The sequence below is a fragment of the Astyanax mexicanus genome, chromosome 3, assembly GCF_023375975.1.
Source record: "Astyanax mexicanus isolate ESR-SI-001 chromosome 3, AstMex3_surface, whole genome shotgun sequence".
In the NCBI taxonomy this organism is placed as follows: Eukaryota; Metazoa; Chordata; class Actinopteri; order Characiformes; family Acestrorhamphidae; genus Astyanax; species Astyanax mexicanus.
Genome location: NC_064410.1, coordinates 14,251,535 through 14,267,909, shown reverse-complemented (window position 1 = coordinate 14,267,909; position 16,375 = coordinate 14,251,535). Strand labels below are relative to the sequence as shown.

General features: G+C 38.9%; 1 protein-coding gene across 2 annotated transcripts in view; it reads right to left on the bottom strand.

Annotated features, from left to right (window-relative positions):
• The window catches only part of elac2 (elaC ribonuclease Z 2), a 37,812-nt gene extending 21,563 nt beyond the window's left edge, over nucleotides 1-16,249 (bottom strand). Inside the window, exons 1-12 of one of the 2 annotated variants that reach the window (XM_022667242.2) lie at nucleotides 15,818-16,249; nucleotides 15,410-15,460; nucleotides 14,206-14,276; nucleotides 14,033-14,097; nucleotides 13,740-13,797; nucleotides 13,008-13,076; nucleotides 12,720-12,857; nucleotides 8,121-8,176; nucleotides 4,899-4,957; nucleotides 4,353-4,425; nucleotides 3,011-3,123; nucleotides 997-1,089 (exon numbers count right to left, since the gene is read on the bottom strand). In XM_022667242.2, the coding sequence (XP_022522963.2) occupies nucleotides 997-1,089; nucleotides 3,011-3,123; nucleotides 4,353-4,425; nucleotides 4,899-4,957; nucleotides 8,121-8,176; nucleotides 12,720-12,857; nucleotides 13,008-13,076; nucleotides 13,740-13,797; nucleotides 14,033-14,097; nucleotides 14,206-14,276; nucleotides 15,410-15,460; nucleotides 15,818-16,110 (1,139 nt within the window). In that variant the 5' untranslated portion in view covers nucleotides 16,111-16,249. The remainder of the gene's footprint in view (nucleotides 1-996; nucleotides 1,090-3,010; nucleotides 3,124-4,352; nucleotides 4,426-4,898; nucleotides 4,958-8,120; nucleotides 8,177-12,719; nucleotides 12,858-13,007; nucleotides 13,077-13,739; nucleotides 13,798-14,032; nucleotides 14,098-14,205; nucleotides 14,277-15,409; nucleotides 15,461-15,817) is intronic. The other variant, XM_049475887.1, reaches the window with a different exon arrangement.
• Between the last annotated feature and the right edge of the window lie 126 nt (nucleotides 16,250-16,375).

The following is a 16,375-nucleotide window of genomic DNA, read 5'->3' as shown; positions in this document are numbered from 1 at the left end:
TAAGTGTCGTTTTATTAAATTTTTGTTTGGCGGTGTGCCGTTGAATTTTTGCAATATAAAAAATGTGCTGTGGCTTAAAAAAGGGTTGAAAAACACTGCCCAACTTTCCTACCTGCTCTTTTAAGAATCTTAAATATAAAGATCTTAAATCTGTCCTTTTATTTATATTTAAATATTCAACATTTCAGACTAGGAAGAACAACAAGAATGACTACATTTGATTTGTATAGATTGTCTCAGTATGAGTGCCCTGAATGCTCAATTTTAAGTTTGGATTTAACCATTTATGATTGGTTGTAAAATAAATTCTCTTTACCAACAAAGTAACACTGTCAGCTTTGAAATGATATGCCTGTCCAAGTGGCAGTTTCATTAATATCATTACATAAATTATCATATATTATTAATTATCATATAAACTCTGAGTCAAATAAAAATTATTTAGTGACGATACAAGGAGTGCGAGGTAGGATTTTCTTGATTCATCATAATTTTTAAAGAAGAAAAAGTACAGCTTCAAATTTACTGCATTACTCCACTAAGGTGTACTCCACTTCTGTTTCACTGAACAGAAAGCTGACTACGTAACTTCTAGGTGCCAAGGCTTGCAGGAACTCCAGCTCTAAAAATTAAACAAAGCTCTAAACACACAATGTTTAATGGTAGTTTTAGACACTGAAGAAATGTCTTGGTCTAATTTTTTTTTTAATGCTAAAAGGGACAAATTAAGTGACACAGTTCAGATAGTTCTCCCGTTTTCCGGCTCAATGACCCTTCAGCAGATTTGTGCCATGAGGGGGAGAGGGGGGGCTGTAAACATTAATCATAGTCTGCAACTGTAGGGAAGTCCCCTTAAATAAACCAGGCAAAGACGCAGAAATGTATTTCCCACTGTGAAACTCTGTTTCTTATTTAAATTTGTCAAAGTTGTCAGGACACACATATCTGATCACTTAAAAAAGACGGAGGTGAGAGAGTGAAGGCAGGAGTGTGTACCTCTCCATCCAGTGCTGATACTCCTCAGTCTTCAGTACTGATTCTGGGGTCATGTGCACCACCAGGATGGCTCCGTCCTCCTCACTCTGATACCTAAAAGACACACACAGACACACACTCAATTATAAAACTACAAATGGTTAAAGCAACAAGTCCAGAAACCCAGTTTATGGAGAACCTGACCACTGCAAACCCCACAAAGCCTGGGTCCTAAAACATGGGAGGATGAAGCTAAATTGTCCAGGATATATATTTTTTTTATTTTAAAAGTATAATGAAGTATTTCACTAAAATAGCAAGGAAAATAGTAAATGGGTTTGAGACAACAGAGACATTTTTCAGTATAAAATGTATCACATTTAGTTGATCTTGTTCAAATGCTCTATATGAACCTATTCATATTGGACTCACTCTGGAGCGCCCTCTAGTGTCTGACCAACACGGAACACAAGTAGACATTCTCCTCTCTAAAGTTCTGACTGCACACCATTTCTCTACCACTGATCGGAAAAGTAAATTAGCACAAACAGTAAGGAAATTTGTGTTTGGTAAATTATTTATATGCAGTAACAATGCTTCTTTGCAATAAATCCTAAACAGTTGGACAGAATTTTTCACACAGTAAGGCGCACCATCAATAATTGTCTATTTTCCGTTTGATTTTTTTTTCAAATATATATTTTTTTATATATAAGGCGCACTGGATTATAAGGTGCATTATGCAACATTAGCAAGGAACAGGGGTGTCGCCATGTTTTCCCTTTAATTCAGCAGGTCTCGCCGCTGCGTGGGTGGTGAGATCTGTAAAGCTAAGCTAAGTTAAGTAAACAAAACTCTAATACATTTTTTAAGTCAAACAAGTGCTGAATGTTAAACTACACAGATTTCTCTCCTGTTTATTTGAGTGAGTAAAGCACTTCTGTTTATTTACAGTAATTTAAGATTTTCCAAATTTCCATTAGCACTAGCCGTGGTTAGCAGCAAATGCCACCCAATAGCACTACACTGAGGAACCCTGAGTGTTCCGGTAAGCCAGGGTGATATTAGCTAGTGATTCGTCCCACAGAGCTTGTTTTAACACGGAAAGCACGCAGACTACAAGCTGATAATACTCACTGATAAAAAATTCTGAACAGCGAAAGAGCTAGCGTGGTTTGTGGGTAATGCTAATGCTAGCCAGGTTTAGCAGCAGGTAATATCAGGCTGACTCTACTCACTTCTGAACGACAAAATGCTAGCGGTTAGCAAGGTTAGCGGGTATGGCTAATGTTTCTCCAGCAGTGCTAGCCAGGGTTAGCAGCAGACTACAGACTAGGGCTGGGCGATATGGAACAAAATCTTATTACGATATAGTTTTCCATATCAGCCAATATCGATATTTATCACAATATAAATCAAATCACTTTCTGCTACACTTAAAGGTTTCTTTTTACTTATAAGTGACAGAAAAAGGGAGTTATGGTCAAGCTCACTAGCAGGCTCAGAGTCTTGTGGACAGACACTAGGATGTCATAGAAAGTCATTATACATTCACACAGGTCCGCTGACCGGAGCGCGGCAGAGTTTCAGCGCGAGAGATTTTAGATGCTGACCGGAGCGCGGCCGAGTTCCAGCGCGAGAGATTTTAGGGGCCGACCGGAGCAGAGTTTCAGCACCGAGCCGTGTTTCTGTAAATAATACATATCCATATGACACAAAAATGATATCACCGTTATTGAAACATTTCTTATCGCGATAAGTACCGTTATCGAATTATTGTCCAGGCCTACATAAGGTAAGCTGGATTATAAGGCACACTGGCAATTTACTTTAGTAACACTAAAGTGCACTTAAATACGGTACAGCTAACGTCTAGAAAATCCATTTTTGTCATTTGTGAATCAATTTAGAATAGTGTTAAAAATTAACATTTCTACAAAAAACATTGCATGACATCACAGACAAATTAGTAGAAATTTAGTAGATAGAGTAAGCCTGCTTCAGTAGAACATGACTAGACATGGAGTTTGGGTACCTTTTGAGGATGTCGTTGGTGCAGAGAGGCTGAACAAACTCCTCTGATGGGCAGTCGATCACCAGGAACCGCGCCCCGGGGTCAGAAGGAGTGCACACCTCACTGGGATGGATCTAAAACACACAGCACAGTGAGACGCTAAAGCCACGACTCAGCCCACCCCCTGCATACCTGTCAAGTTTTGAATTTAAAAATAAGGGAAATTTTCCGCCACCCGCTTCGAGCCATTCCACTAGCCCAACTGAGGTTCAGTATCCCTTACATTTTAAGACAAGTTTAAAACAAATTTAAAATAACCACCTGTGAACCACAAACTACAATTAGATTATCAGAATCTAATAGGCCTACCTTTGTGGACACTGAAATGTTGTGGACATTCCTACATATGTAATTCTTATAATTTAGCATGAATAAAACCCTTATCTAGATATTTACATAAAATCCTCATAATCTGCATATTCTACTGCATATTCTCACTGTTCTGTATATTCTAGAGCTATAGGGGGCTGTAGGGATTTTAACAGGTAAACTCAGTAAAGGATTATTAATTAGCTGATCAGTCTGATCCGCTGGAAATCACAATTTTATTGCAGTGATGATCAGGGTTAAGAAACGGCTTTAAACTACCAACATAAAATAACGTTACTGTACTCAGTATCTTCTAAATAACTAGTTAGCTAAATACATTTTGTTCATTATAGCTTACAGTAGGCCTGCAATCCTAAATTAATCAACACAGTTTAAAACTGAAATAGCTAATGGCTGATCAGGTACATCAGGGCAGGTTAAACATTATATACATAGATTTTTCTCAAACCCTAACCATCTACCTAATTCTAAAGTTAAGCTAACTCACTAAACACAAGCTATATTTTATTAATTGCACAGTGGTTTAATCTGTGTGTTTTGATTTGGAGACGAGTCTTTTTAACCAGCTATCAGAAACAGTGTAACCACAGTTTACATGGTTAGCTCTGTTACCTTTCTTTTAGAAAAATCGCTGTATATCCAGATCTGTTTTAACGTCAGCTGCTCCGACTAGCTGCCTGAACAGCGAGGGGGGGCGGGGCTTCCCTACACTGACCCTCCTCTGCGCTCCGCAAAACCAGCAAGCTGATTGGCTGTTTCTCCTGAAAGGCGGGACTTTCTCCTTGACACTTGGTCAGTGTCCTGTCTCCTGAATAATAAAGTTTTTTTTATTTTAATATAATACGGGAGGACGGCGGGAAAGAGGAGTAAAATACGGTAGTTTCCCGGCCAAAACGGGAGACTTAACAGGTATGCTCCTGCCCAGTGGAGTCCAGCATCACCTCTAGTCCAGAGGTTTATCAGCAGTGTTTACCTCTTTTCCGTTGTACGTCACACTCTTCCCGTCTTTTAAAGCAGCTATGAAGGGTCCGATAGCGGCCGTCCCCCTGCAGAGACACAGCAGATCCATTCAGCACCAGTCACACTACAGCACCACCATGTGGACACATAACAGATCACTCAATAAATCATTTGCACAGAACTTGCATGATATTTTCTGAACATTTTACACACAAATTATAATAATATTATAATAATATAATAATATTATATAATTATAATAATATTTAATAAATATTTAATGAATCAGTCATAGACTGGTCATTTGACAGTGTAATTATAATTAATGGGAAACATAAAATTATTATTTAAAATAATTAAATTAAAGCAGAGTGTTTGTTCAAACGTTTAGTAAGCAGACCCGCTTTAAACCCAACCTCCTTTTATTTCAGTTCAGAAAAAGTGTAAAAAAGTAAAAATTGTACAGGTTTCTGATAAAAGCACATCTGATAAAAGCCTATCTGCTGAGATTCACTCAACACACACAAACACACACGTAATTAAGAGCAAAGAAACTTACACAGGTAAGCCCAGCTCATTTGCTTTCTGCACCAGGAAGTTTCCTTTTTTGGGTTGCAGCTGAAAGTCAGAGAGAATTCAAGTCAAACACAGTGGGATTTAAACTTTGTTGTTGTGCTGAATTCCACCTCTCAGCCAGAATCTGACTCCTTCCAAGTGCAGGTGTGCCATGAAATCAGAGTAAGTGCAACAGATTCCCCTCAGATTCCTTTTATTTCTGTTTATAAATAAGGGGTGATCTACAGTTACAGTAGATACAGAATTACCGGCATTACCTGCTTTACCCATACTGCTGCACCACACATCTACACCATAGAAACCATAAGATAATTTCTTTTGGTCATTTAGTCCAGACCGTGGTTTATGGCCCCTATTCATACCTGCTGTTTTGGTTCAGACTAGAGCTGCACGATTAGTCAGCAACTGTGACTGTAATCAGTAGAGAAAGATGTGTATACAGTGTTCACAAACACAACCAAATTACATTTGACTCAACAGTACTCCTAATGTCCTAGAATCTTCTGACTATATCATTCAGCCTGTAAGAATGTTTCATATAATATACACAGGCCAAAAGTTTGGACACACCTTTCATTTAATGTGTTTTCTTTTATTTTCATGACTATTTACTAGTGGTGTGAAGAGATCTCGTGGCCTCGCGGGGAAAAAAAAACAGTTTAGTGTGGACTTTTTAAGAGGGATCTGGCAACACAGTAGCGCAGTGTGTGTGGTGGCTGAGCAGTGAGCAGTGAGCAGCAGAAGAGGAAAATTCGGGCATTTGCATAGAACAGAGATCACCAATGGGCGGACCGCGGACCGTGGTCCGGGTCCGGACCCAAACGTTGTCCAATGCGGACCCAAACCTACTGAGAAGGATTTAATTGTATACACGCTTTATTGCGGCGCAGTAAATCACAGACCAATCACGTGTGGGGTAAGATCACCAAATGCTCTCTTCAGTCAATCATATCTGTGCAGACGTGATAAGGAAAAAATAAATAAATAAACACACCGCTCCTCACGCGGGATCGAACCCGTGTTGTCAGTGTCTTGGTCCCACTGCTCCGGCTAGTGAATTGGGAACAACCGTGAAAAAACGCCTTTATAAGGAGATAGAGAGTCCGAGAACGGGCGGAAAAACGAGAACGGGCGGAAACTAAAGTCACGCCGAGCTCGACAGAGAGACAGACGAGTAATGTATACAAAATCTGTCCAGAGAGGTATTTATTTTTATTATTATTATTATTATTATTATTATTATTATTATTATTATTATTATTATATTTTTATCATCATTCAGTTCAAACAACCTTACAGGATATAGCATAACATGTAGCATAGAATTCTAATTAAATACTCCTGGCATAGAAGATGCTTCTGCTACTTTTAAGTTGTATGTCTGGCTGCGTTTGGCTGTCCAGTTTAAACAATAAATGGTAACAGTGTGACCAACAAGAAAAACATATGTAAATACTGTAAGTAAATCCTACACGTGACTGTTTCAGAGGCAGGTGTACTTATCCCTTAGTTCTGTACTGTATTTAAAAAATGTTCTGTCTCTGTTTGCTTTTCAAGCATAGTCTTAATATGACTGGTTGTGGTTATGCATAGTTAAATTACAAGAGATTTAGGAGATAAAACACAAACCATAGTCTTAATATGACTGGTTGTGGTTTGCACTTATTGTTTGCACTATATAAGACCTAGAAAACTTTTATTTTTATTTTTTATTCTTATTTCTATTTCTTATAGAATCAATGTGTGAGAGAAACCAGTCTGTTTGCGTTATACGATTTTGTCAAATAAAACTGTAGTTTTCAAGCCATTTTTCATTTTTGATGTTTTCTTTAAAATTTTATTTTTAAATCTCGTCTCGTCTTGTTCTCGTGAACCCAGTATCATGTCTCGTCTCGTGATATTAGTGTCTCGTCACACCCCTACTATTTACATTGTAGATTCTCACTGAAGGCATCATAACTATGAATGAACACATGTGGAGTTTTATGTAAAATGACCCGGCCTCCACAGTCACCGGACCTGAACCCAATCCAGATGGTTTGGGGTGAGCTGGACCACAGAGTGAAGGCAAAGAGCCAACAAGTTTTAAACACCTCTGGGAACTCCTTCCTTCAAGACTGTTGGAAAACCATTTCAGGTGACTCTACCACTTAAAGCTCATTAAGAGAATGATGCAAAGCAGTAATCAGAGCAAAGGGTGGCGGTTTTGAAGAAACTACAAAACATGTTTTCAGATATTTTACCATTTTTGTTAAGTACATAAAACTCTACATGTGTTCATTCATAGTTTTGATGCCTTCAGGGAGAATCTACAATGTAAATAGTCATGAAAATAGAGAAAATGCATTGAAAAAGAGATGGTGTGTCCACACTTTTGGCCTGTACTGTACTTTATAATTTTTAGGATAATATCTATGCTATCTATGTTAAACTATCAAAATGTACTGCACGACTGGTTTAGGGCTCTAAATGTTTAACAGTCAATGTGCAGTAAAACATGCATTGGATCAGCAGCATTATAATTAGGAAGTAAAAATAGAGGCATGACAAAAAATAATCGACTAATCCTCTAATCGAAAAAATATTCGTCAGATAAGTTGAGTACTAAAACAGTTATTAGTTGCAGCTCTAGTTCAGACTAGGGGTGGGCGATATGGCTCTAAAATAATATCACAATATTTTATGGTATTTTTACGATAACTATACTTTTGGTGATATGACAACACTGCATTTGATTATTATTTAGAATTGTATTATTGCATGCAATATGATATGGATAACTGAGATATTAAAAAAAATAATTTTATCAGATTTTTAACAGAAGTCAATAATCCACAATGTCATGATACTAATAATGTACTGCAAATATCTCCATATATCCAGGATTAAATTAAAATAAATGATACTGGACAGATATAATCTGTCTCTAGTAGATATAAAATGGGAAATTAGAAAAGTGTGATTTTTTTTATTAAAAACAGCAAAAAAAAGTAGTACTCTGATGTGATAATGTTGATGTGATATGACACGATATTTCAGGGTATAATATCGTTTACGATATTCAAAATTTTTGCCGATATGATCACGTATGATACGATATGGCACACGCCTAATTCAGACCAAACTGAAAAGTCTGAAAGTCCAAACCAAAACAAAGTAGGTGTGAAGGCTCCCTTAGTTCTGATCCAAAAGGGTTGAACCATACCTTACAAACGAATGCCAAGACTAGAGAGGGGTCCCGCGTAGATCTGTCTCTGCTCTCTGAAATAAAAACAACCAGCACAGCTTTCACAGCACTGAAAATCACTGCAGACAGTCAGACACGCAATATAAACAGCCCATACTGAAATCGGTGCGCGTGTGTGTGTGTGTGTGTGTGTGTGTGTGTGTGTGTGTAACTGGTCAGGAGTCTGAAGCAGTGAACGGACACAATGCATATATCAACATAAACCTGACTGTTAATGTGAGTGTGACTAACACTGGAGGACACAAATCACTGAATTTCTGAAACACTGCACGGTGGCTGCAGGGGGTGCTATAGCATGTATTCCTCAGATCATCACCCTGTTTCACACTAGTTGTACCAAGATAAACCTGGTAGTGTAAAATCTTGGTAGTGGACTAATCTGATCATTTTTTTTCTCAATTAGTCGATTAGTCAATGATTATTACTGCCGTCCCCTCTCTCGCTCTCTTTAAAATGAAAGAAACAGCTGAACATGAGATTTAAATGCTCAGAATGGCTGTTACAAATTAAAGATTATTCAAAACTGGAGTCAAATTTGTTTAATAATTGACACTGTAGATTATACACACACACAATTATCATTTGCATACCTACATTACATTGTAGTTTTGGAAGCTGCTCTTTGGATTAGAGCATTTTATTGTTAACAAATAATGATGTACATTTAGCAATAGAGGGTGTAGAAGAGTTCAAGTGGATAAGAGGAGTGACGGAGGGGAAGAAGGAAATGAGGTTAGAAGTAGTTAGTGTGTTAGGGCATTTTTTCACACCTGTAGTTCAATTCTCTGGTCCGAATCAGTTGATGAGTTCGTTTACTTGGAGCTAAATATAAAGTAAATATAAATATACAAAAAAAGTAAATATAGCGAGAAGATTCTGTGTTCCAGCGCATATATGTGTTTTTACACTGAACTCTGAAACGTTGCGCTTTTAAACACAGCATTTCTATGTGCAGTGCAGATTTATACATAGTAAACAGTCACACGGCTGTGAGCAGTGAATGCCGCGCAGACGGCGCGTGCATGGACACAGCGTTTGTTCACAGCTGTGGTAATTAGCGTTATCTGGCTAATATATCAGTTTAAACTGCGTTTTATCAGCCGTTTAGCTCAAATAAATGGACTATATTTAATAGCTGGGTCGGATCGAGACCGGATCACATTTTCACCACAAGCGAACCGCTCCGGAGTTCGTTTGGGAGTGGGCCGAGACCACCTCCTCTAGCTGATCTCGGTCCAGTTCTTTTGATCCGCACCTGAGTGCGATTATTGTTTTCACACCTGCTCAATCGAACCGCACTAAAGTTACAAACGGACCAGAGTTCGTTTTAACCGGACCAAACCGTTCTGGTGTGAAAACGTCCTTAGGAGGTGTTGTTAGAGGAGAGCAAGTGCTCTTTGAAGAGCACTGTCTTCAGGAGTTTATTAAAGATAGTGAGAGATTCTCCTGATCTGGTAGTGGAAGGTAGTTTGTTCCACCATTGGGGAACTCTGTATGAGAACAGTCTGGATTGCTTTGTGTGAATGTTTGGTAAAGCTAGGTGATATTTACTGGAGGAGCGCAGCCGCCGGGAGGGAACATAAGCTGTTAAGTAGTAGATTCTTTAACAAATTGTGCTTTTTCTAGTCCTGGTGATTCTGAATCGATTCAAAATGCCCCGAAATCGAAGAACGCCAATTAGTCCACCGTACAGCAAGCTGGTTAGTTAGCCAGCTCCGTTTATCTGAATGGAGTCCACTAGCATGGTGCAGGAGAAGAGTATGATTCAACCCGCCCCACCACCGCTAAAAGCCCAACTGTTTCAGCAGTGTAAAATAAAACTGAGGTACTTTGGAAATATGACAATCACCCTAAGCAAAAACAAGCTAAAAAAAAGAGCCAAAAGCATCAGCAGAGCAGCAAACTCTGGAGCATTGCAACAAACTTCCCGCTGTGAAGATTTCCCACCCATCACCTGCTATATCGCAAAGGATTTAACACCATACAGCTCAGTCGAAGGCGAGGAGGGGTTTAAGTTTATGGTTAATACACTGGGGACCCAAGCTACATTTTACCTTCACGTAGCTTTTTAGCAATAAAGCAGTGCCACAACTGTATAGTAAAACACAGAATAAGTGTGGAGAAGTGGGAGAAGCTTTGATTAATGCTGATAGACTACGACTTGTGTGTGACTCCTGGACCCAGTCGTATGTTTAATATTTATAATTCTGTATGTTTAATATTTAAAGGATAGGTTTTGAAAATGTAGCCATGATGCAATATGGTTAAAAAAAACATTTTTTTAATTAAAAAAAATAATTAAATTGTCATTTCATCTTCTAAATCATTTAAATCAATAAAAAAAATTAGACCATTTGAATAGAAAATTGTTCCGGAATCGAAAATCTGTTCTGAATCGAACCGTGACCCCCAAAACTTGAATCAAATAGCCAGACACTGAGAGATTAACACCCCATTTAGGAGTAAGTGCAAGTAGAAGGGAGCTGTTCTGCCATCACCTTGTAGGTATTTGTAAGAGGTTTGAATTTGATATGAGCAGCAACCGGTAGCCAGTGGGACTTAATGAGTAGTGGGTTGACGTGTCTGTTTTGGATTGTTGAAAACCAGGAGTACTGCTGCTTTTTGGACCATCTAAAGTGTTTTTATAACACAGGACGGGAGGGTCCGTTAGTATCGCACTACAGTAGTTAAGGCATGAGTTTCTAACGCCGTTACTTTGTTCAGTAACGAGTAACTATAACGCCGTTACCATTTCCGACACCCCGTTACTGCACGTTACTTTAGCAGCTGAATTAACTTTTTTTTTTTTTTACTTCGCACATACAGACAGGGCGTGGTGGTCTGGAAATGATGTGTGTTCAGGTACATTTCTGGCGTGTTTCTATCTTGGCGGCGGAAAAAAGCTTGATCACCCTGTGCTCCAAAATACCCCATACCATCACTTCTTTACCACAGAAAAATACACCTTACCCACAGCCTTCAGCAATCAACTATAAAAATAAAATGTACTTACAAATCTGCACAGTAACTATAAATTATTATTAGTTATATTTATTTCTGTCAGTTATAAGGATTTATATTTATGTTCAGTACACAGACTAAATAACTGTAACTTAATATAGCAGACACAGGCATTCTGCTGTTTAAGAATTTTAACAGATGCTTATTCTCACTTAAATACTGGAGTTTTTGAAATGGAATAATAAATAAAGCATGTTGTCACCCTGGCGCCTGGTGCTGTCTGTCAATTATATAAAACTTAAAACATTTGAAATACACAGAAATATAAAGCTATTTGTTAGCATTCGTTTCTTAACACCAGGGCAGATTTATTAAAATATTAAATATATTAATTCATGAATTAAAATCTCGTCCAGCTCTCTAAAATGTCAGGCATGCAAGTGGTGCTTGACGCAGTGCGCGAAAACCTTAGTCTTCTAAAAAAAAAAAAAATATAAAAAAAAAAATAAATGGTTTAATAAATAAGGTCTGACAAATGTAATCAGGCAAAATATGCTGCATCTGTCTCTCTCTCTCTCGCTCGCTCTCTCTCTCTCTCCAGTTAAATAAAAATAAGTAAGGACCTGTAGAGTTAATCAAATATTGTCAAATATAAAGGATATATAAAGGATAGGTTGAGGTTTTGGTGAGCTGTTTTCATGATTTGAAACTGAAACTAACCGAAACTTTTATTATTCTGCGCAAAAAGCCTGTGATTGTTTTAAATGAGTTTTTTAATGGATTGTTGTTTTTGTCCATTCTTTTATTTTGTTTATATATACATTTTTTCTTTGAGTGTGGTTTGGTTTGTTTATTTTTATCCCCAGACGCGCATTTGGATTTTCTGGGGTTTTTTTCAGTATTACAAGTCTTAGTAATTTTCTTTGGTCATGTGGAGTTTTTCGTTTCTATTTTTTTTAATTCGTTAGACTATATTTTTGTCAACATTTTGGGTTTATTTTCGTGTGTTATTTTTCTAATAATAATAGTAATTACATCATTTATTTTCTTTTGTTCATTTTTTTTACGGGCAAAGTAACGCAATAGTTACTTTTACTGGTAACTAGTTACTTTTATAGTGGAGTAACTCCGTTAGTAACTCAGTTACATTTCTGGAGAAGTAACTAGTAAATATAACTAATTACTTTTTCAAAGTAACGTGCCCAACACTTCTGCTGATCATGAACTGCTTTATGATTCTTGAAAATTAGGAGATTTAAATTGTGCATTTTAAACTGTAGACCTGAATAAAGATGAACAATGTGTCTTGCATTTGTATCATTTTTTCTCCTAACGATCCAGACGTTTTTGCTAATATCTACACTCATTAACCTTAACCCATACCCCATCACACCCACTCTGTGCCCACACCCATCTATACCCATCATCTGCAGTGAGTTGTAAAGCTGTTAACCCACAACATCTGGTGTAGGTGGAATATATGTTTCTGATTATCTACTAAAACTACTATGTGTTCTAGATATCAAATCACTCCTGCTGTTCTGTTGGACAGTGTTGAGCTGTATCTCTGCAGAACAGAAAGACAGTTTGCTGTACCTGGACTGGGTGACCGTGACAGCTGGCCATCTGCACTGCTCTCCACACACTCTGCCTTCCACAGCTCCTTCCGCTGGCTGGAGGAGGTACTGCCACTCGGACTGCTGCTCCGCCGCACTCTGTCTTCTTTTATCTCAGCTACACACACACAGACACACACAGACACACAGTTCTGGTATCAGTGTAAGCTATACATATGCTAGTAGTAAACACAGGTAAACATATCCACATCTGTGTATTTCAGTACACAACCGTATATCAGACAATAGCAGAAGGAAAATCACTCACCAAATATGGGCACTTGGGTGACTGTCATGGTGCCATCTGTAAAATCAGGATCAGTGTACGTCCTTACTGCTGCACCAACACACAAAGGAGGAAAAACATCAGATTTAAAAACACACACACACACACAGAACTTCATCCTGACACACACTAACTCAGAAAAACTCACCAATGCACATGCGCACCCACACACCCACACCAGTCACAAAACACACACACAGGGGGAAAAGCATCAGAGGTAAAACACAGAACCTCAGCCTGAGACACACACACACACACAAACACACATCCCAGTCATTTAGAAAACTCACCAATGCGCACACACACACACACACACACACACACACCAGAGGAAAAGCATCAGAAACAAAACATAGAATATCAACACACACACACACACACACACACACACACACACACACACACACACACACACACATCCCAGAGGAAAAGCATCAGAAACAAAACATAGAATCTCAACACACACACACACACACACACACACACACCAGAGGAAAAGCATCAGAAACAAAACATAGAATCTCAACACACACACACACACACACATCCCAGAGGAAAAGCATCAGAAACAAAACATAGAATCTCAACACACACACACACACACACACACACACACACACACCAGAGGAAAAGCATCAGAAACAAAACATAGAATCTCAACACACACACACACACACACACACACACACACACACCTCTAGCACACAATCTTACATAATTTAATGTCCTCCAGTGGTCCTGAAAACACTTTGATGGCACTTAAATATTTCTCCTGCCCAAAAGAACACAAATACACCAGAAATTACAGTTTTACAACACAACAAGAAAAAATAGAAAAAGTAGAGATAAGAAAGATTTACACTTGAAGAGAGACAAAGAAAAAAAAACAATAAAGACTCAATGAGAGAGATGCAGAGAGAGAGTGTAGAGTGTACACAGAGAGAAGGAAAGAAAGAGCTACAGAGAAAAAGATACACAGAGAGAGAAAGAATATGGGGGGTATGTACCAGCTGTGGGGGTCCGGACAGGATGCACCCAGGTACTCCACTCTCTCTGAGGGTGAGGATCATTCCTACAAAAGGAAAATCAGAGTCAGCATACAGACATACTCTGCACACTGTGTGTGTTTCTCAGTGACAGGTCAGTGTGTGTGTGTGTGTGTGTGTGCGTGTATGAGTACCTGACAGGCCTCCCACTGTCTGCCAGTTCATTCGGGTCAGGAAGATGTTGTCCAGGGTAGCCGTCTTCAGCCTGTGATCAAACAGACACTTTAAAGTTGATGCAATAACAATATTCTTGGCAATATAAAAAAAATACTGAAATGTATACAAAAATATTTTACTAATTTCAATAATCTAAACATCACATCAGACACGTTTACAGCCCTGTACTGGAGGGTAATTGTAGGATTGTGAACTGCTGCTGTTTTCAGCTGCCCACGGCAGCAGGTAGTGGACGCCCTTCTCAATTAGTAAATTAACATATGCAACCCCTAATTGATATGCTCCATACCATAACAGACCCTTGCTTTTGGATTTAATGCTGATAACAGTCTGGATGGCCATTTTTGTCCTTGATGGTCCAGAGCACAAGGTCAGCTAACAATAGTTTAGTAAGATGTATTATAATAGTTTTTCTTTCTTTAATGATCATTGGTGCTTTCTCTCATGTTAAACTAGATCTCAGTAGCGGCAGCCTAGTATGCTTCAGCGATAAAAAGAAGCTTGTTTTTTCATTGTTGCACTTTTCAGTGCTTGCTAAGGCAGTGTGGTACTGTTCTGAGCCTGTGCTGACCTGTTGGCCCGGTTACCGTTTCTTTTTTCATTTGCAGTGTTGATTAATCAGGATCAGGAAGTGCATGGAGCTCAGGACAATAGATAACCAAATACAAACTGGAGATCTATTTATTTTTTAAGGCAGCTACCAGCCTTATCCCATATTACTACCAGCATCATCCAACACTGATAACGCATAGGGATGTTGATTATGTAAATTTCAAAGAATCAGAATCAGTTGGAAAAGCTACGGATCACTGATTTATCAAAATTGTTACTCCACAAATTCACTATAGACTCTGCTGCTGTAAAGCTGTAGTTGGTATTAAGTAAACTACAGTTGTAAGTGGTAGTGGTGAATGTAACTCTGAATTGTAGCGCTTGTTGATAAATGTTTGTAACGTAATCTAATGTTGAACATGTAAATGGTTCTTGATGTAAATGTAATAAAACACTGCATTTGTTTTTCTATTTTCTATTTTCAATACTGCCCAAGATTTTCTAACATCGGGTTTTAGGGGCAGTCGCTACAAGACAAATGTCATAATAATGATGATAATAATAATAATAATGATGATGATAATAATCATAATAATAACAGGACATTACTTGTGTTCATTCATCAGTCTCTGGGTTCCTTCCCCACAGTTGAACAGATACCTAAAAAAGAGAACCAGAGGTTTATTTGGATGTTGTTAACTGATGAAACAAAAACAGGAAACATTACACAGAGGAGATTTTCCCAGCATTCAATAAATCACAAATCTATTCAGCAGAGCTGTAATGATACATGGGCGGGGCTAAAATGCCGTATAGTGAATGGGCGGGGCTAAATTGTTGTACACCGAATGGACAGGGTTACATTATGTAACACATAGGTTTTAATAAAAGCAGTGAACTTAAATTGATGAAAACTAAAATTTCATATCAGCCATTTAACACGCACTCCTACTAAGTATGTTATTAATTAAATATTAATTATAAAGTTTTTACAGTACTGTACAGTGACTCTCTCACCGGTTGTAATCTGAAAACACGTAAAGCGCGCTCCCGTTCTCTCGGTTTCCAGCGGCCACCACCTGCAGGTACACGGAGCTCGGTCCCGAGGTCTCCCGGCATGCGCGCTTCTCCTTGGAGCGCACGTGCCGCAGCGCCGCGTCCTTTGCAGGTTTCTTCGCCATACTGCGGCTACTCCACGGCCGCCAGCACGCGGCGCGAGCGCGGTCCTCCCCTCGGAGCCCCGTTAACGGCGGCGCGCGCCTCACAAATTGCCACGCGGCCGCGCGAGAGCGCAGCACAGCGGCGAGCATGAACTCCCACAAACCGGTCAACACCGCGAGCACGAGCGCAGCGCGCGGACGGGCACACAAGTTCACCAAGCACGGTCAGCACCAGACCGGAGAGACCACACGAGCAGGGCGCTTCCGGCCCCGCGTGGTGACGCAAGATGAAAACAGTCCAACGTGACTTAAAGCGGGGTGTCAAAATACGAGCATGACTTTTTATTACTTTTTTTTATATATTGTTTCAAGTGTAAATAAATCACACGTTTTCTACAGAGACACACTTCAAAGC